General features: G+C 44.3%; 1 protein-coding gene and 2 long non-coding RNA genes across 4 annotated transcripts in view; 1 reads left to right on the forward strand and 2 right to left on the reverse strand.

The window, feature by feature from the left end:
- Positions 1 to 3,030: 3,030 nt before the first annotated feature.
- LOC142599260 (uncharacterized) overlaps positions 3,031 to 21,105 on the reverse strand; it is a 106,752-nt gene continuing 88,677 nt past the window's right edge. The window contains exon 3 of the long non-coding RNA XR_012832890.1: positions 3,031 to 3,110. This is a non-coding gene — a long non-coding RNA (uncharacterized LOC142599260). The remainder of the gene's footprint in view (positions 3,111 to 21,105) is intronic.
- LOC142599266 (uncharacterized) lies at positions 4,899 to 6,259 on the reverse strand. Its single transcript, XR_012832896.1, has 2 exons — positions 6,135 to 6,259; positions 4,899 to 5,190 (listed from the first exon to the last, which is right to left on the reverse strand). It is a non-coding gene; the product is annotated as an uncharacterized LOC142599266 (long non-coding RNA).
- LOC142599151 (protein patched homolog 1-like) overlaps positions 6,082 to 21,105 on the forward strand; it is a 130,538-nt gene continuing 115,514 nt past the window's right edge. For both annotated transcript variants that reach the window (XM_075738875.1, XM_075738876.1), the window contains exons 1-2: positions 6,082 to 6,940; positions 8,568 to 8,760. In XM_075738875.1, the coding sequence (XP_075594990.1) occupies positions 6,734 to 6,940; positions 8,568 to 8,760 (400 nt within the window). In that variant the 5' untranslated portion in view covers positions 6,082 to 6,733. The remainder of the gene's footprint in view (positions 6,941 to 8,567; positions 8,761 to 21,105) is intronic.

A 21,105-nucleotide genomic window follows, 5' to 3' on the forward strand; every position in this document is an offset into this window, starting at 1 on the left:
TCTCAGTTTTGGGACAACAGTTTTGGCAACCCAGATGAGACCGTGCTGACAGTCTTGCCCAGATCATCTTGCCGTACCCAATGGGGAGAAGTGGCCAGACTGGACTCCAGTGTGCACCGACCTGTTCATCAGTGACTCCATCAGCTCCTCTCCTGCAGTCGGGCAGTAAACGACACAATGGTGTAACACTATTGGAAAAAGAGGTATTTTCTAATAGATAAAGTAAGGGAAAAGGGAAATGTCTCTTAGGGAAGTAGCACACATCTGGGGACATTTTGTCCCATCTGAGCTCATAATTATACTGTTTCTACACACTGTTTCATCGTTAAGAGACATCCCTCATTCTGAATCTGTGAATTTTGTAAGAAACGTTGAGTTATTCTTTACCAATATGGGCAATATTACTTCTCAGGAGACTCCCCTTTGTTGACCCTTAGGATGCATCCTGAAAAACTGGAAGAAGTTTGGAGGGGACCCCATGACAAAAGATAAATTGAAATGATATTGTAATCAATGGTGGCCACAGTATAAATTAGATGATGGTGAAAAATGGCCTGAAAATGGATCAGTTAAGTATATGAGATACCTTATGTGGATTTGTTCTTTGCTCTACGAAATGATTGGGAAGTTAGAAAAAACTTGTGGACTTGTGGATTCCAAATATCAAAATGGCATTTATTTGATTAAGAAAAAGGATAGTAATTCTTGTTGTACAAGCCATAAAAGAAAAAGGAAGGGATGTATAGCACTATTAAAACTGTAATGATGACTCATAATCCTAATTGGGGTGACATTCAAGCTCTTTTGGAAAATTTGTTTAGTACAGAGGAAAAGAGAACAGTTGTAGAAAAAGCTAAAAAAGGAGTAACCCAGGAAGATGGGGGAGTGCCTAACATGGATATCTATCTCCCAAGGGGATATCCCAGGTGGGATCCAAATACTGGTGGAGGGTTACAAAAAATAAGAGAGTACCAAAAATTTATCCTGTATGGTATCCAGCATGGAATCCAGAAATTGCAGAATTGGGCAAAATTGTGTGAAATATGACAGGGAGATAAAGAAAATCCATCTGTCTTTTATGAAAGATTATGTGAAGTAGCTCAGAAGTGGACTAACCTGGACCCTGAGGACAGAAATAATTCTAAACTTTTTAATGTGTTGTTTATTGGTCAAGCAGCACCTGACATTAGAAGAAAGTAGACTGTGCTGATGGCATGACAATATCTCAATTGTTATCAATTGCTTATAAAGTCTATAATAATCGGGATGAAGTGGAAGAGAAGGAAAACCAAAAGAAATCAAAATTGCAAGCTTCCTTGTTGTCCGCCTTGTCAGAAGGACAAGGAAGTGGCAGAGGGAGAGGTAGAGGAAAATGTAGAGGGGGGGATTTAGAGGTAGAGGAGGAGGTCATGGAAATATTGGAGAAAGTCATTGTGATATTCCTGTAGGAGTAAATCAGTGTGCCTATTGTAGACAAGAACGGCACTGGAAAAAAGATTGTCTGCGGAAAAAAGATTGTCTGCAGAAAAAAGGAACGGAAGCAGCTACCGGGTTATTGGCAGAAATAGGGTTAGATTGAAGGGGACTGGAAGAATCTATTGAAGTCTCCCCAGCCAATCCTCTGGTTCCAGTAAAGCTGGGGAATAAATCAGTAGATTTTTTTAATAGATAGTGGAGCAATTTGCTCAGTACTTACTGATTGCAAGGGACCTTTAAGCAAAATTAAAACTAGTGTAATTGGTGCCACTGGGAAAAGAACTCAAAGGTCATTTTTTACAACCAATGGAGTGTACTATTGGAAACACTATGTTAACTCATTCATTTCTCTATATTCCTGAGTGCCCCGTGCCACTACTGGGATGAGATTTGTTCACAAATAACTTTTTCTGAAAATTTGGTATAGTTACACATTCCCCCAGAAAATGCCTGGAAAGCACAGATGTGCCTGCTGATTCAAGGTGAAAAAGATGAAAATGCAGATATTCCGGAAGAAGCATTGGATGCTGTAATACCACTGGTATGGGCATCAGGGAAATCGGGACGAGCAACAAAACATTACTCCAATCAGAACTGAACTGAAATCTGGACCCCAGCCAGTAAGAAGGAAACAATACCCTATCAAATTAGAGGCACGAAAGGCATTAGAACCACTCATTAATTCTTCTTCAAAATATGGACTATTATGGGAGTGCCAATTGGAATTTAATACCTCCATTTTGCTGGTAAGAAAGCCTACTTCTCAAGAATATAGATTGGTACAGGACTTGCGGGAAATTAATACTCATACAGTCAGTGTCTACTCTGTGGTGCCAAACTCATATACATTACTTGCTTCCATCCCTGAAAGTAACATGTATTTTACAGTTTTAGATTTAAAAGATGCTTTCTTTTGCATTCTGTTGGATGAACAAAGTCCAGCTCATTCTTGCTTTTGAATGGGAAAGCCCGACTACTGGACAAAAGACTATTCTTGGCTGCCACCAAAGGTCCAGAAGTGCTATTGGAATCGACTGCTAAATGCCAAAAAGGATTTGACGAAATCAAGAAAAGGCTTATGGAAGCTCCTGCATTAGGACTTCCAAATTTAGAAAAACCCTTTCAGTTATATGTGCATGAGAGGCAACAAGTGGCCTTAGGAGTCCTAACTCAATTGCTGGGAACCTGGAAGAGACCTGTGGGGTATTCCACCAAACAGTTAGATGATGTCAGTAAAGGATGGCCTGCTTGCTTGAGAGGTGTTGCTGCAGTGGTGATTTTAATTGAAGAAGCCAGGAAACTGACTTTGGGACAACCTATAACTGTGTTTGTACCCTGTGGTGGGTTGACCCTGGCTGGGGGCCAGGTGCCCACCAGAGCCACTCTATCACTCCCCTCTTTCATTAGACAGGGGAGAAAAAAGTACAATGAAAAGCTTATGGGTCGAGATAAGGACAGGGAGAGATCACTCACTAATTATCGTCATGAGCAAAACAGACTCAACTTAGGGAATTCATCTAATTTATTACTAAGCAAAACAGAGTAGAGCAATGAGAAATAAAATCAACTCTTAAAACACCTCCCCCAACCCCTCCCATCTTCCTGGGCTCAACTTCACTCCCGGCTTCAACCTTCTCCCCCCATGAGCGGCACAGGGGGATGGGGAATGGGGGGTTACGGTCAGTTCATCACATGTTGTTTATGCCGCTTCTTCATCCTCAGGGGGAGGACTCCTCTCATCGTTCCCCTGCTCCAGCATGGAGTCCCTCTCACAGGAGACAGTCCTTCACAAACTTCTCCAATGTGAGTCTCTCCCATGGGCTACAGTCCTTCACGAACTGCTCCAGCGTGGTCTCTTCCATGGGGTGCAGACCTTCAGGAGCAAACTGCTCCAGCGTGGGTCCCCCATGGGGTCACAAGTCCTGCCAGCAAACCTGCTCTGACATGGGCTCCTCTCTCCACAGGTCCACAGGTCCTGCCAGGAGCTTGCTCCAGCCTGGGCTTCCCATAGGGCCACAGTCTCCTTCAGGTGCCTCCACCTGCTCTGGCATGGGATCCTCCACAGGCTGCAGGTAGAATCTCTACACCCCCTCATCCTTCCTCCATGGGCTGCTGCAGGGGGACAGCCTGCTTCACCATGGTCTTCACCACGGGCTGCAGGGGAATCTCTGCTCCGGCGCCTGGAGCACCTCCTCCCCCTCCTTCTGCACTGACCTTGGTGTCTGCAAAGTTTCTTACATCTTCTCACTCCTCTCCCCAGCTGCAAAAGCTCCTTCTCTAACTGTTTTTTCTCTTTCTTAAATATGTTATCACAGAGGCACTGATTGGCTTGGCCTTGGCCAGTGGCGGGTCTGTCTTGGAGCCGGCTGGCATTGGCTCTATCATCAGACACAGGGGAAGCTTCTAGCAGCTTCTCACAGAAGCCACCCCTGTAGCCCCCCCCTCCCCCCCACTACCAAAACCTTGCCATGCAAGCCCAACACATTCCACCCCTCGCCTCTGTGAATCACATATTTAAGAATTATCATTAAAATATACATTCAACACAAAAACTGCACACACACTGATCACATCGACAAGGAAAAAGAAAAAAAAATTCCCCACACCAAAATTAAAACACCACTATCACAACACCAAACAAGAGTGGACAATCTACACACATAATCTACCTCTAGTCCCTTCACCACTATTTCACTCTCAAGCTATGTTCAGTCCATGTTTTGTCCATTATCTCTTCCAATTACTATCCTTATCTCAATTTTCTCGTGCTCCACGTTGGGCGCCAAAAAGGACTGACGTGGTTTAGCCCCAGCCGGCAGTTAAGTGCCACCCGCTGCTCGCTCACCCCTCCCCCAGCAGGATGGGGAGGAGAACGGAAAAACAAACAACGGCAAAGCCTCGAGGGCTGGGATAAGGGCAGTTTACTGGGACAACAAGGGAGAGGGAAACAATCAACAACAGTACTGATAACAGATAGTAACAATGGGTGATAATAGAGAACGATTTACCGGACACTCAACCCGTCCCGGAGCCACGCCGAACCCTCCACTGCCCAACTAGCCCTTTTTTATGGTGAGCATGACGTCACATGGTATGGAATAGCCCCCGGCCAGCTTGGCTCACCTGTCCTGGCTCCTTGTGAAATTAACTCTATCCTTGCCAGAACCAGGACAAATGGAAAGGTGTCTGGTTCCTGCGGGCTTGGCGGTCCCGGCGTGGTACGGGATACAGTACTGGGAAAGACCTCCTCTGAGCACGTCCCGCAGCCGCCCCGGCAATGCTGCCCGCAGCGCGGAAAGAAAGGGGGCAGCGCCCCCCCGCGCCGCCCGGCGAGGTTGTCCCAGAATCTCGCTCCCACGGGTCCGACCCCGTCTCGTCCTGTCTCCATCTCGACTTTTTTTATCTTCTCAATCTCTCTCTTATTTTTATTTTATTTATTTTTTATGAACACACACCAGGCGCGCCTTAAAGCCGCGCTCCTTCGCTGCCGCGCAACAATTCCCCTGCTCGGAGGCAGCTCCCAAAAAGCCTCCACGGGCCGGGCGCGGAGCCGCGGCGGGCGAGTTTTTCTCTGTCCTCCGCGCGAGTGTACTGGGCCAGAGCTGGGCGCGACGAGGAGCGGAGTGTAGCGTCCTCTGTGCTGTCACCGCTCTGCGGAGAGCCGCGCTGGGAGCCCGTGCGCGCAGCCCCGAGGCTGGACGAGAATGCGCGCAGCTGTAACGGCAGCAATTAATGGTTGATTCGTAATGAACAGAGACGGGGAGGAGCGGTGCCAAAAAAGTAAACAATCACGTATAGTTTAAGAAGTGTTTAGCGCGGCCAGGCGGCTGTGTTTCATTATTTTTTACATTAAAACATATTAAAATTAGCTATCCTCCGGTTTCAATTTTAAAGAATGAGCCCTAAGTTGAAACAGGCTAGCTACTGTGCAGCTTTAAATCCCTCAAGTCATAAGCTTCCACTGTGTTTTTCTAACTGGACAGGGTGGTTTTTATTGCAAGGAACTAAGTCACCTCTTTAGTTAAAAAATAGAGTCAGAGTGAGAAAAATCTGGCACTTCCTACCGCAGTATTCACCATCCTGTCATTGTTTCTGCAAGCCTGGGAATTCAGCTTGGACCTCCCAGTATTTGTTGCAGCTTGAGGCCAAGGTGCCCCTAAAAGGATTTTCTTTTAAGGGCTTTAGAAAACGTTTAATGCTGCTTTCCTCCCGTTTCCCACTCTTTAAAAAAATAAATCTATATATAGATCACGAGAAATTTCTGGGCATGTATTTGTCTAAAAGCATCCAGAATGAAAAAAAATCTTGAAAAGAAAATGAAGAAGAAAGGAGGGGAGACATTCCTTAATGGAAGTATTGCACGCAAATAAGGCTGGATCTCTTTAAGGCTCCCCCTGAAGCTGGCGATGCACACACGAGGGTTGCCTGCTTGGGTGGTCTCTCTACTTTGGTGAGCTGTTGCTAAGCAGCTAATAATAGTCATGTTTGCTGAGTAATTTCTACCCTCCTCGAGCCAATCCGCCTGGTAGAAATCCAAGCCATCTGACAGCCCCAGGGGCGGGCTTTCAGCTTTTTTTTTCCCCTCCCTCTCTCACTCTTCCCTTTCTACCCCTCTTCCTCTTTATCCGAATGGAGAGAGTCCTTTTATTCTTCTTAACCTCATCTCTTGAGCTGAGGGGTTCCAGCTCGGTCCTGTAGTACACAAGTCGGGGGAGAGCATCAGGAAGCCGCCTGCCACCGCGGGGCAGAGCGCGGAGCCTCGCTGGCATCGCAGTTCGAGGGTAAGACCCCGGCGCTGAGGCGGTATGGTGCAGCGCGGCGAGACAGCGCAGCAGCAGCCGCAGTCCGCCGTGCCGCTGCTGCGCCGCCGTCGCTGAGCGCCGCTGCGGACAGCGGCTTCCCGGAGGAAGCGTTTTCAACGAGAGCGGAGGAACGCGCGGCGGCAGAGGTCGTGCCTGTCCACCCACCCTCTCTGGGTGCAGGAAGCAGCTGCCAGCACCTCGGGGATCGCACGCGATGTGGCAATGGAAGGCGCGGGGTGCGACTCGGCAGGAGCGGCCGCGGCGGCAGCCACCGCCCAACGCCCCACGTGAAGCGGCCGCGCAGCGGCGGCGGCAGCACCAGCCCGCGGTCTGCAGGGCAGCCAGCCCCCCGCGGGCCCCGCCACGCTCCGCGGGCCACTACCGGGCTCCGGGGCCCGCCGCAGCGGCAGCAGCAGCAAAGGCAACTTCCTCACTCCGCCGGCAGCGGCGGCAACATGGCCTCAGCCGTTAACGTGTTGGAGCTGGAGACGAGCAGCGGTGCGGGGGGCGGCGGCGGCCGCCACCCCGGCCGGGCGGCGAGGAGCGATAGCGGGAGACGGCGAAGGACCGGAGGGAACCAGCGCGCCGCGGCGCCCGACCGGGAGTATTTGCAGCGACCAAGCTACTGCGATGCGGCTTTCGCCTTGGAGCAGATCTCAAAGGTGCATTCAATCTCTCAGACATTTTTCAGAGATATAGATGCATGCTAGTACTATTATTATGGGGGACGTGTTTTCTCGTGGGAGGTGGAAGGAGGAGATGGAAATGAAACAGTCACTAATAAAATGCTGGGAAAAAGAGAGGGACGTCTGTGACTCTTTAGTGCGGGAAAGAGTGCTCTCCTTCCCTTCCTTCTTGCATATGCTTTCCCTGGTGCGTGTTTGTGTTGCGGAGCGCCCCTCTAAGTTAAATTTCCCGGAGGCAGTTTCACCTCTCTCCCGGCCTCCCCCGGGTAGTTTGTGGCCCGGTCTCGCTTTTCCTCTCCCCTCTCCGCTTCTTTTGCTTCTCTCTATTCTCTCGTAGCACTCTGCAACTTCATTAACACCGGTCTCTAACCGGAAAAGGGGAGAAAATGAGTGGCTGCTTTCTTGGCAAAAAGTTGGGCTTTTGCAAAGTTCTCCACCGAGTGCCGAAAACGCGACTACTATGAGAGGGGTTCTCATAGCAGAGAAAGTTTGTAACGTTTACCCCAGCGTTCGGAGGAAAAGTGAAAGTTGTAAATAAATTACTACCTTAAATCTTCTGTGCAGGTCGTACTGAGTTCCTCCGGCTCACTGGCTTTATTGTTAGCGTGGAAAAGCCGGAGGTGCAGGAGCGCGCTGGAAGCTCGATTCGGGGAGGGGAGGGTAAACGGTCCCAACCGCTAACGTTTGCGAACCAAAAAATGTTCAAATTAAACAACCTCGAGAGACAGTGCCTTTCTGCAAAGAGCATTTCATTTTGTGGAGCAGATTTCTAGGCTTTGTAAAAAGGGGAAATGCAAAAAAATCCATGTGGCTGCCCTCTTCCGTTCACAAATATTGTCGTAATTTACAGATGGCTGCTCTACTTCCTAATTAAGATCGCACAGTGTCTCCAAACTCTATGGAAATTAATTGCTTAAGATCTTACAGCACTGCTCACCACGTGGATCATGCATTTACAACAAAGTTGTGCTAAGGGCTGGGAATGGGAAAAATGGCAACAAATTCCTACGAAGTAGTTTTCCTTCACCATCGACCCACCCCCCTTCATCAGCCCTTTAGAGGTTTAATGAGAACAGGAAAGGGAACTTTTTTTCTTGACATGCCTATTGAGATTCATCGACATAGGTTATTTCTCCCCTAGAGCTGTGAATCTTGCCAGCATGAACGAGTGTGTTGCAACCTGAACTGGTAGTGATGACTTGGGTGCAAGACAGTGAATGATGGGCAGCTTAAGCAGGGAGCAGGCACACACAGTGTCTTGTTTATACAGATTTCAAGCAGTGATGGAATCCTAAAACTATGTGGTGGTTTAGCAATAGGATGGTTATGAGAAGGTACACATCTTGGCCTACAGGAATACTTAATGGTGGTTGCAAGCTGCTCGGCTGAGCTGTGGGGTGAAGGCCCTTCACAAAGGATAGCATTACTGTCCTTACTCCAAGGGACACTGTGGGGATATGAGCATTTATGTATAAATAACTGTTATGCTTGTGTTAGTGCTTGGAGGGGGGCTTTCCCCATATGTCCTCTTGGAATAAGTGTGCCTTGCCTGTGTCAATGTCTGCCCCAGCCTCTTAACTACTAACCTTTCCTTGCCTTGTAGGGGAAAGCTACTGGAAGAAAAGCACCACTATGGCTGAGAGCAAAGTTTCAGAGACTATTATTTAAACTAGGCTGTTACATTCAAAAAAACTGTGGAAAGTTTTTGGTTGTTGGCCTTCTCATATTTGGGGCTTTCGCTGTAGGATTAAGGGCAGCAAATCTTGAAACCAACATGGAGGAGCTGTGGGTAGAAGGTAAGTCCGAGATCCCCTTTTTTTCTGATGCCATCCCTCCCCATATTGCCCCTTCCACCTCAGGAGCTGGATAAAAAGAGCTTGAGTGTCAGAGACTAAGAGTGTGTGCAATGCATGTGTGTGTGTGTATACATATATATAAAATAGACATTCTTCATGCTGAGGAGGGCCTGCTGACTGTTTGAGGGCTGGGCTGGTGTCTGGGGGAAGCCTACAAAGTGCTGGCTGTGCCCAGTACTGTGATGTTTTGCGGGGCTTTGTGAGGCTGGTGAACACAAGAGATGTGTATAGGTTGGGAAGGGGTGGGCAGCAGGGTACATGGCTCCGGGTGGCAGATACCACTTCACCACCTATGGAGGGCTGCAGGACAGTGAGCTGTGCACTGTGGGTGAGTGCCTGGCCTTGTTGCACCCAGCTGTATTGCTTGTCCACTCTCTAGCCCCTTTCTTCAGACAGGAGGGCTGCTGACAGCGGTGTCTTTCTGGCCCCGCTGCCAGAGATGGGAGGTTGTGCTGCAAGGAAGCCCCCCCCTTCACCATTTTGGGAGTGCATGTGTCCATGGCAGGCCATGAGAAGCACGGCCTAGAGGGGTGGGTGTCTGTGCGTGGTCCTGGTTTTTTTTGGACAGCTTTCAACTGTGGGGGAGAAACATTTGTCTCAAGGTTTTAAAAAAAAAAAAAAATACTGCTGAAGTGAAGCCTGGCCTGGCCAGCCCAGAGGCTGTGGCCAGGAAGCTGGGTGTGGGGTGGCCCTGAGTACTGCCCTAGGCCAGAGGGGAAGATGTCCTCCAAACCCAGCCAAAAGGCTCACCTGTGTTGCCTTTGTGTTGGTAAGCACCAGTGTAGGAAGGTTGCTTTGGTAAAGGAGAAGAAATTGTATTGGGAGGCTTGGGGTTTGTGTGCTTCCTTTAGAAATAGCCCCACCCCAGAATGTGAGTTGGGGAATGTTGAGTGGCTGCTTCCCTTGAGGGCCTGGAGGCAGTCAGCATCACTGCCCTCCTTCCCAGGGGCCTGCTCAGGGTTACTCTAGTCTGAGAGGCATGACTCCAGGTTGTCATTTTTTTCTTTTCAGGGAGAAAATATTATTTACTTAGCATCAGATTCCCTCTTTAGCTGTGTTGATGTAAAATCAAACTGACTTTGTTGATGGTGGTAGTTACTCTGAATTTATGTCAAAGCAGAATTTGCCTTATAAAAGTTAATACAGAAAACTGCATAATTAATCATTAGTAAATACCTCTGTGTGTGTGTTTTGAGAATTTAGTGCTGAGTGCAAAGAAAGTTACCAGCTATTATCAAGGTGGTCTGTCTTGCTCTGTGGATGAGTTATAGCATATAGGACCAGATTTTATCTTTGCAGATGACAGCCATATTGGTGTCAGGATGAAGTTCATGGATCATTTAGTGAGTATTGTTCTTTCTATTTTGAAAAATAATGTGCTACTAATTGAACTTTTTTGGTACATGTTGAGCCCAAAATACGATGAAATCAGCCCCCACAGCCCAGAAAAATACAGCAGGCACTGCAGGATCCCACCCATAGGCAGAGATGTACATTCAGAATCTGTTCTGGTCATTAGGTGCTGTGCACCTTAATTACTAATGCAAACAGTTGTGAACATTCTTTTTTCCTCAACATTTTTTTCGTAATTCTTTGTAAGATTCTTGTGGCAAAGTTTCTTTTGTTGATTTTTGCTCTTACTTTTTTGTCTCTGCCTTTTTATAAGTGTTTGGTAAGTAATGTTTGATTGCAGTCCCATCCAGCACTCATCCCTGAGGCTTATTATCCTGGTATTACGGGGGTTCACTTACTAGGAAGGGTAGTCCCATATAATGCCACTTGCTTCTCCTGACAGTTTAATAAAACAAACCGCTTGCTTGACAACACCTGTGTGACTGGCCCAGCAGTAAAAATGCAATTCTCAAGTAAAAATCACAGAATTACAAAATGGCTGAGGTAAGTTGGAAGGGATTTCTGCAGGTCATATGGTCCAACCTCCCTGCTCAAGCAGGGCCACCTAGAGCTGGTTTCCCAGGACCATGTCCAGATGACTTTTTAATATCCCCAAGAAGGGAGATTCCACAAACTCTCTGGGCAGCCTGTTCCAGTGCTCAGTCACCCTTACAGTGAAAAAGAGTTTTCTTATGTTCAGATGGAATTTCCTGTGTTTCCATTTGTGCCCATTGACTCTGGTCCTATCACTGGGCACCACTGAAAAGAGCCTGGCTCTGTCATATTTGCACACTCTCTTCAGATATTTATATATATTGATGAGATCCCCCCGAGCCTTCTCTTCTCTAGGCTGAACAGTCCCAGCTCTCTCAGCCTTTCCTCATATGTGAGATGCTCCAGTCAGTCCCTTAATCATTTTCATGGCTCTTTGCTGAACTCTCTCCAGTGTGTCCATGTTCCTTGTACTGGGGAGTCCAGAACTGGACACAGTACTCCAGGTGTGGCCTTACCAGTGCTGAATAAAGGGGAAGGATTACCTCCATTGATCTGCAGTTTGAACCTGCTGTGTATAACACAGGGCAGTCCATGATCTTCTATAGAGGTCACCCCTGCAGCACACCCCACCCCCCCAAACCCCTGCCAATTATTTCAATGCAGCTATTACATTCTAAATCATTGATAGATCTCTGTCAAGTTCCATCTTGACGGGTATCCACATCACTGCTCAGGGTTGATGCTTATTGCTGAAAAGCTCATGCATCAAAAGAATAACTTAAGTATTTAAAATTCCTCTTTCATCTTTAAGAGTTTTAACTCAGTGAAACTCTAGTTTAGTCTAGAATAGTGTGACTATTCTTCGGTCACTGAGAAAGTAAAGGGTGAAACCTGAACTCATTGAAAGCAGTGGCAGAACTTGGAATTACTTTAGTGTAGCCAGGCCTTCACCTAGCATTTGTAGAAAACTGTACCAGACTAATACATGACAAGTGCCCCCACTCTACCTATTATGGGAAGGGCAAGAGGAGGATCTTGTTCTGTAGAACTGGCACCCTCCCTAAGTTGTAAGAACATGGTTCCTTTTGCCTTTCAAACTTCAGAGGAGTTTAATTTACTTGAGGCTCCAGAAAATTAATCTTCATTATTATTTCCAAACTTATCACGCTGTGGCTAATGTCTGTGCCAGAATGTGTACTATAAGTCCTTGTTTGGAAAGGTCTGTTTCCTTTTCTGTTGGAATATATACACTTAGACAGGGCACTGCCTTGGTTGCACCATTCCTTTCTTCCTCTCTCCTGAGCTTTGAGTGAATTCCTGCCCCCTGGGGATTTTGCTGGTTATGAACAGGTTGAAATGGGCATTTTTGTAGTACTGGAGAGTTTGGAGATTTTGGTGCATAAATCCAGGAGTGAAATAGAACAGTTGAAAGCCACATTACTTTCTTGTTCCCTATGCCACTGCTGTTGAGCAGGAACAGAGGGAATGTAGGTAAGCAGTAGGGCTGGCTCAGCAGTAGCGCAGGCTGCTGCTGGAGTTGTGGCACCATGTGGAGGTGTTGATGAGTGGTTTGAGGTCTGCTAGTTCCTATTACTTGTTAAGTGGACTCTTGTAGAGAATGGGCCTTCCTTTCTCATTATTCCTCAGCAGACACTGGGTTCAGACAAGAGTGAACCCTAAAAGACATGGACACTCAAACTTTCAACAGAGAATGCATTAAGGAAAACTCCTCACCCTGACTCCATCTATTTTCATGATTTATTTTTTTTCTGTGGGAAGAAATAGTCCAACAACTGTTACTAAATAGTATTTGTGGTGGCTCCTCAGAAAGGTAGTAATATGTGCAGTGTATGCATATAACAGTTCTTCACCACTCAACAAATTTAAAGGATGTTACATGCAAGTGAATGTTTCGGTTATGCATAACTGCTAAGAGGCTCCAAAATATGACAGCTTCCAGGTGTATGAACTCACCGATTCCTTTGTTTAGATTATGCTCCACAGCAGATGGCTAGATTAGTGCTGGCTGGACAAAGCTATGGGAGTTTTGTCTGGTTTCCACAACTCCATGTTTATGTTTCATTTGGATTTCTCCTTCAAAGCTAACCTCCCTATGACCTGTTTGAGTTGTGTCCACTGGGATGCTAATTTTACTGTGTCTGCAACTGCTTTTCTTTTGGTGTCTAATGGAATATGTTCTCATCTTGATACCCATGGTTTTTTATGCATGACTTGTTAACATAACAGTGATTTATGCACTTCAACATATGACCAGTCAGATAAAACTGTGCTTGCAAAGTTTTCTGCTGATGTGTGGAAAATCGGACTCCACAACTGGGAAAGTTGTAAAGTAGGTATGTTTATTCAGCGCTGGGCAGCACGGGGGGTCATCCCACCAAAATCGTGCGCACCTTGCGGCAATTCCCTTTGAATTTTATACAACAAAATGTTACATATTCAAAAAGCGCCTATACATATTCATGATCTTTCCGCGGAAAGGTGGTCTTATTACAATGAGTTCATTTCCATTGTCTCCGCCTTTAACTCCTCTCAGTTGCGCACGCGCAGTGCCTCTTGGTGGTCGTGGGCCGGGGTCTTAGGGATGAAGGCCGTATGTCTTCCTCACTGTGCACTTTTCACCTTCACCACAAAACTTACTCAGACCGGTTCCTAATTAGCAGAGAATCCTCCGTGTTCATTCCATTCTTATTTACTACCTCCTTATCTTGTGATTGGTTACAAAAATGCAAGCAGAATGAAGGGTCATCTTGACCCTTCCTTACGCTAGTTCTTGTTAAAACATCTTACGTAAGGGTTAAGATTACTAGATATGTGGCTTAAGCTAGTTAATGGTCCTGCTATTTCCCTTAAGTGTTAGTTCCCTCTATCACTGCCTCACAGCTAGCTATTTAAGAATATTCTGATTGGTTAAAATACTGCTTTGGTTATAGACACAACTTCCGCTATTACTGGTAGAAACTATGAGTTTCTACTATTGATGCTCTACTGATGGAGCAGATTTCTGAGATGGTGCCTCACAAGAGAAAACTCAGTGTTATGGATTATGATTTGGAATCTCTATCCTTGGAGATATTAAAAACCTGACTGGACGCAGTCCTGGACAACCTGCTCTAGCTGACCCTGCTTGAGCAGCGGGGTTGGACTAGATGATCTTACAAGGTCTCTTCCAACCTGAATGATTCTGTGATTTCTGTGTACTGAAAATGCATAGTATCTTATAATAGTCACTTTATTTCTCTGCCCATGAATCAAGAGGGAGAACAGGAAAATGTTTGGCTCCTGTTTTGCATGATTTATGCTATTTATTTTTCTATTTACAGTATACTAAATATGAACGATGAATGCCAGGTGTTCATCCTTGTTGTTCATCCAGTGATGTTGACTTGTAATAATTTTGACTCATTGTGTATTTCAGGGTCTTACTAGAAATAGGTGGAATGGAATTAGAAGGAATAACTTTGAATTCAGAATTAAAAAAAAATAATTCTTATTCTTCTTAGCTGTATCAACTTTTTTCTTTAACAGGAAAGTTTAATAACCATAAATACAATTTATTTGATATTATATTTTTATGTTATTTTTATTCAGCATCAACTCAGTTGCTGTAAACATCTTGAATTTGGCAGAAATAGCAATTTTCTGAGGTAAAAAGCCCTTTATAGAAAATGCAGACCATATATATATTTTCACGTATGGGAAGATTTTAATTTTGTTGTTTAGAATGAATGTCTTGGCTTTAACATCTGCTTGTTTTTTTTGAAAACTTAGTTGTTTCAGTCCTTGAGCATAACCTGACTCCTTCTACAAAGATGCTGTTCCTTTAGAGAATCATACAGAACTTCATTCCAGCTTCAAATATACAAGTTTTCATTGTATATTTGAAACATCTATATATCGCTCATGTGCAAGAAAAAGCTGATATTTTAAAGCACATGTGCATTGTTGTGCACCCATATACCTGAAGCTGGAACTGAGCCCTTGAAATATAATATGGTCTTTGTTTATTAACAATAAGATAGATTAAAAGAAACAGCCTTCTCCTGTTTACTAGTCCAATGCATTTCTACTTTTCAGTCAGTAACTGAAAGCTAAATGCAACTAAGTAGAAATGAGCACTGTTAAGTCAACTTGTATGATTCCCCTCGCCCTCCAGAATCATTGCTTAAGGGCTTCTGGCCTCTAGCTCAGGAATCCTGCCCAAAGATGCCAGATGTATTACACAGTCAGGTACTGTGATGTAGTGTTCTGTGCCATGATATCGAGTTGGTCCATCTAAAAAAAGAAAATAAAAGGGGGAACATCCATACACTCTGAAATAGGCACAATAGTTGTAGTGTTATTTGTGTGTTTGGCTGCACAGCCAGTATTTTGGAGCTGAAAGAGTGAAAATGAATTAGTGCTTTGAAATGGCAGATAACAACTGAAACAGATGCTAGAAATCAAGATATGACTTGGCTGAGTCTGCTTAATTTAGTGAAACAGTGATGTAATATGTAAAATATTAGAGAAAAGTAAAGACCTTCACCGTGTATCATAGAATCATTTAGGTTGGAAAAGACCTTTAAGACCATCGAGTCCAACCGTTAACCTAACACTGCCAAGTCCACCGCTAAACCGTGTCCCTAAGCACCACATCTAAGCGCTTTTAAATACCTCCAGGGATGGTGACTCAACCATTTCCCTGGGAAGCCTGTTCCAATGATTGACAACCCTTTCCGTGAAGAATTTTTTCCTAATATTCAGTCTAAACCTCCCCTGGTGCAACGTGAGGCCATTTCCTCTTGTCCTATCACTTGTTACTTGGGAAAAGAGACCAACACCCACCTCACTACAACCTCCTTTCAGGTAGTTGTAGAGAGCAGTAAGGGCTCCCCTCAGCCTCCTCTTCTCCAGACTAAACAACCACAGTTCCCTCGGCCGCTCTTCATAAGACTTGTTCTCTGGACCCTTCACCAGCTTCGTTGGTCTTCTTTGGACGCGCTCCATTACCTCAGTGGCTTTCTTGTAGTGAGTGGCCCAAAACTGAACACAGTATTCAGGGTGCAGCCTCACCAGTGCCGAGTACAGGGGGATGATCATGTACTCATGCACATGGAAGCAGAGTGGACAAAGGATGGAAAGTAGGGAAGACAGAGGCATAGGGTTCTTCTTGACCTCATGCTGTGTAATGGAAAGACTGTGTTACTGCACATCCTGGATATAAACATTGCAGAACTGTTCTTGTTTTTAATTAAATATCCTTTGCTGTATATTAACAATTAATTACCTTCCAGTGTGCTTATCTTCTTCAGATTCATTAGTGAATATAGGAGGTTTATTTGCACATTTTTCCATTTTGTATATGAACATGTCATTTCATAACACTTAAAAACTAGTTGAAAGGAGATTCTGCAAATCTGACCTGAAAGGGAAATTGCCAAGGGTGGTGCAATAATCAGATTTATGTTTGGGTTATTGGAGAAATCTCTGAGTTGCTGTAGCTTCCTTGGATGTGTGCAGAGGGGAAAGGGGTTATAGGAAGTTATTTGTATGTGATAAATTATATTTAAATAGCTACAGGAATGTAATCCCAATGCAGATCTGAGTGTAGTCTCCTTAGTGAGATAGCCAGAAGAAAAATAAGCTTTAGGAGTCATTTAACTTCTCCCTTCCTACTGACACTATGATAATGTAGAAGACCCACCCATTGCAACTTTACATTTTTCTTTGTAAGTTGCCTTTTCTATAATGGCAAAAAGAGTACAGTTATTTAAAAGAGATATTTTCCTGTACTAGTTTTCCTGGAGGGTATTTCTTGTGCATTTCTCTTGTTTGATTGTCCACTTGGGCCTGACTGTGATTTCATTTACACTGGTCTTATTCTACTGACTTCTTGAGGGGAAGTTATTCCTCACTCAGAAAAGAAGCCCTTGCTGTTTAGAAACTGATGCTGTTTAAGGGGTAAATATGATACTTTAGTGCAAGTTAATAAGACTATGAAACAAAACTAAAATGTGTTTATTATGACTTTCAACTGTGGATAAAAGCTAGCAACTTGAGAGAATTGTGATCAGACCTAAACATCTAGCTAGCTAGCTCTTTCTAGAGATTTGGGGAAATAGGATGACCTTTTTTATTCCTTTTTTTTTAAATAAGCTACAGTTTCACATGTCTGACAAAAGAAATCTTTCTCCCTTTTTGTTTCCCACACCAATTGATTTATCATTTTGCTTGCAAGCAGACTTAGAATGTTAGGGCAGGAACACACTCGCTTTTTTTCTCGTAACTCTTTTGTTGAGGACCGAAACCAGTTGACTTGAATAAATTTTTCTGTGGTTTGAATGAAGCTAGCAGTGTGGAAAAATCTTGCCGTTCAGGTCCATCTGAATGTACATTTCAGCCACACAGTAAGCTGTATTGGTAGGCAGTGGACTGCTGAATACAACCATTTTCCGCAGCAGAGCGTTAGACAGGTTATTAGCATAATTAGCACAGAGTAGGCTATACATATGGTAATGTTAAGTGTGTAAATGCCAGCTGCGGTTTAAAATTTATGTCGGGGTCAACAGGGCTGTGCGAAAGTATTGTGTTACAGCTGCAGGTCAAAGCCTCCATTGCTTTACCTCCTTTTCTTGTGTTGGTGAATATGCTAAACCAAAGAGAAAGACAGGCACAAATATAACAGATAAGGCTTTGCACAGAACTGGGCTGCTCAATCAAGAGGGACTGCTCTTCCAAGAAAAAAAAAGGGGGGGGGGCAAAAAAAAGAGCCCCAAAACTACACACGCGCACACACACATATGCAAAACAAAAGTTCCCCTCTTTCACTATAGATTTTGTTTTGCATCATGCAGGCTACAAGTGTCTTGCTGTCTTTTGAACCTCTTATGATGGGGGGAGGGGTATCTTCGGGGTGTTACCGGAAAGCGGCAAAATAATTCACTCTCTAAGACTTATTTTGAAGTTTTAGAAAGCAGGCATTCTTTATTGCAGCGCTGGGTGCATGGGGGATAACTCCACCTAACGTGCACCCCCAAAAAAAAACCTAACAAGTATTTATACTATGTTAATATACATATTCATTATATTTCCAAGTAGTGCTTATCACATTAATGGATTTTCCGGGAACTCATTAGCATATGCATGTTTGTTGGCACCTCCGGGTGGTCGTGGGGGGGGGGGGGGGGTGTGGGGGGTGTGGGGGGGGGTGTGTGGGGGGGGGGTGTGGGGAGGGGAGGGAGGGGGGTGTTCTTTAGACTCCGTCCTGGTATCCCATATACCTTATCCCTCAAGGCTGGTTTTGTGATCACCTTGTAACTTTCTTATCTTTGCACATCTGTTCTTCCAAGGCCGAGCTGTTTAAAATGAGATTGTTCCAGAGCTTCTTACCTTACAACTAATTATTTTCTAAGTTACAATGGTTTCCCTTTTGTTTGGTTACATCTATTGAGCAATGGCTCTAGTTGCTTGAATTGATCTTAATATTTCAATATTCACAGGTATCCATCCCTTCTTTTCTTTTTGAGGATTTGTAGCTTACATGCTACAATTTCTCACTATACAAACTTATTGTATCTTGAACAGAGGTTAGTACAGCAGTGACAGCATTGAATCATTATGCAGGCAAGAACACAAACCACTATAATAAAAATCACTAATAAAAATAGCTTTTTCAACCACGACCAATTAGGTAGCCAAGAAGTAAGAGTATTCCAAATCTCTTCAAACCCAAAAGAGGTATTATCTTTAGTAACTTCATGTAAAATTGTTGTTTGGTCATGTATGATTTTTAAATCTTCAGATATCCTTCCACTCTCATCAATGTATGTCTCAACAGAGCAAGTGGAAGTGCTTGTATCCAGATCATTGAGGTTTTTTGGCAAATTTTACTCAATTGTAGTTTTAAGGTTTGATTCATGCGCTCTACCCGTCCGCTAGATTGTGGACGATAGGGGGCATGCAGTTCCCATGTTATTTGTAATATTCTACTTACTTGTCAGACAATGTTTGCAACAAAATGTGGTCCCCTATCTGAAGAAATCCCCAAAGGAACACCAAATTGTGGTATTATTTCTTTAAGCAAGATCTTAACAACTTCCCTGGCTTTGTTGGTGTGACACGGGAAAGCTTCAGGCCATCCTGTAAAAGTATCCACCAATACGAATAGATATCTCAACCCTCCTTTTCTTGGTAATTCAGTGAAATCTATCTGCCAGTGTTCTCCTGGAATATTGCCTGGTTTTGTTGATCCAAACTGAATTTTATTCTGTGTCTTCGGATTATTCCTAAGGCATGTTTCACACCTTTCAACTACGGACTTTATAATTTCTACCATATTACCACTCACCACTGACTTTTGTAGATGTTTCAATAAATTTTCAGTTCCCCAATGAATGCTATTATGTTCTTTCTTTACTATTTCATGCATCAAAATTGGGGTTAGAATTACCTGCCCCGTAGGAGTAACAGCCCATCCATTTTCCTGTATTGCAGTGTTCAGTGTTTCAATTAAATTCTTTTCCCGACTATCATAGTTAGGGAATTCTCCTAATTCTATCTTCTTTTCAGGTATTATTGCCAATATCCCTTTACCCTTTTCTGCAACCTTACGAGCGGTCACATCAGCCAATTGATTGCCTCTTTCTTGTGGGGTTTGTCCGGTTTGGTGAGCTTTACAATGCACGATAGCCACTTCTCTTGGTTTCTGTACACTTTCAAGTAATTTTAAAATCTGCTCCGCATGCTTAATTCTGGTTCCTTGAGATGACAACAGTCCCCTTTCTTTCCAAATTGCTCCGTGTGCATGTAATACTCCAAATGCATACTTGCAATCGGTCCATATATTCACTCGCTTTCCTTCACTTAGTTCCAAGGCTCTTGTTAGTGCAATCAATGCTGCTTTCTGGGCTGATGTTTTTGGTTGCAGAGCTTTTGCTTCTACAACAGCATCCACTGTGGTCACAGCATACACTGACATCCGAATCTTTTTTTTTCTTTTTTTTTTTCTTTTTTTTTTTTCTTTTTTTTTTCTTTTTCACGAAGCTGCTCCCATCTGAATATAGCTCCCAGTCTGGGTTTTCCAGAGGAGAGTCTTTCAGGTCAGGTCGACTGGAATACACTTCCTCAATGGTCTGTAAACAATCATGTGTGGGTTCCTCTTCTTCCAGTTGTCGGGATGACAGGAAAACTGCCGGGTTTACTACTGCAGTGGATTTCAAAACAGCATCATCTTGTTCAAGAAGCACCACTTGACACTTCAGCATTCGGCTTGGAGACAGCCAGTGTCCGCCTTTCTGGTCCAGGACAGTGAGGACCATGTGTGGTACAAAACCAGGCAATCTTCTGTCCCAGTGTCAGTTTCCGGGCTTCTTGAATTAGCAGCACAGTAGCGGCCACAGCTCTCGGACATCCTGGCCGTCCTTTGCTGGTATTGTCCAATTGCTTGGAGAAATAGGCCACAGCATGCCTGTTGCCTCCCAACATCTGAGAGAGCACCCCCAGAGCTACAGCTTGCCGCTCATGAACAAACAATTCAAAGGTTTTGGTTAGATCTGGGAGTCCTAAAGCTGGTGCTTTCATCAGAGTTCCTTTTAGTTGTTTGAAAGCATTTCTGGTACTGTCGTCCCATTCCAAATGTTCAGGTGGTGAATTTTTCAGTAGTTCATAGAAAGGTTTCACAATGAGTCCATAATGGGCGATCCACAGCCTGCACCAGCCCACTGTTCCAAGGAAGGTTTGCAGTGTGCACTCTGGGGCTCTGGGAGTTGACAGATAGCTTCTTTTCTCTCTGTGCTCAATCTTCTTTTTCCTTTTAAAAGTTTGAATCTCAAGTATTTAACAGATTCTTGTGTGATATGAGCTTTTTCTTTTGAAACTCAGTAACCGTTTAATCCCAGAAAATTCAAAAGATCAATGGTTAATTGTAAGCATTCTTCCCAGGTTACAGTTGCAATGAAAATATCATCAACATACTGCAACACAGTCTGTTTTATGTTTTCTTTTCCAGGTTTCCAATTCTCTGGCTAATTGATTTCCAAATATTGTGGGACTATTTTTAAATCCCTGTGGCAACACTGTCCAAGTGTACTGTGATTTGCAACCCATTTCTGGGTCTTCCCACTCAAAGGCAAATATATTTTGACTTTCTCGCTCGAGAGGTATGCAGAAAAAGGCATCTTTCAAATCTATAACTGTGAACCACTCTTGGTTTTAGCCTGATTCTAGCCTCTAGTTTCAAAGGATATTGTTTTTGCCTTACCGGCTTCTTTCCTGCTTTGAGTTCAATCTTTACCGGTTCGGCGTTCTTAGCTTTACCAGGGACTTCTCCAGCCCATACAAGGGGTGTCACTGCATTTTCCACTTCCGTTGGAATGCCAGTTTCTAAAATTTTATCTTCCT

Source organism: Balearica regulorum, chromosome W, assembly GCF_011004875.1.
Source record: "Balearica regulorum gibbericeps isolate bBalReg1 chromosome W, bBalReg1.pri, whole genome shotgun sequence".
Lineage (NCBI taxonomy): Eukaryota > Metazoa > Chordata > Aves > Gruiformes > Gruidae > Balearica > Balearica regulorum.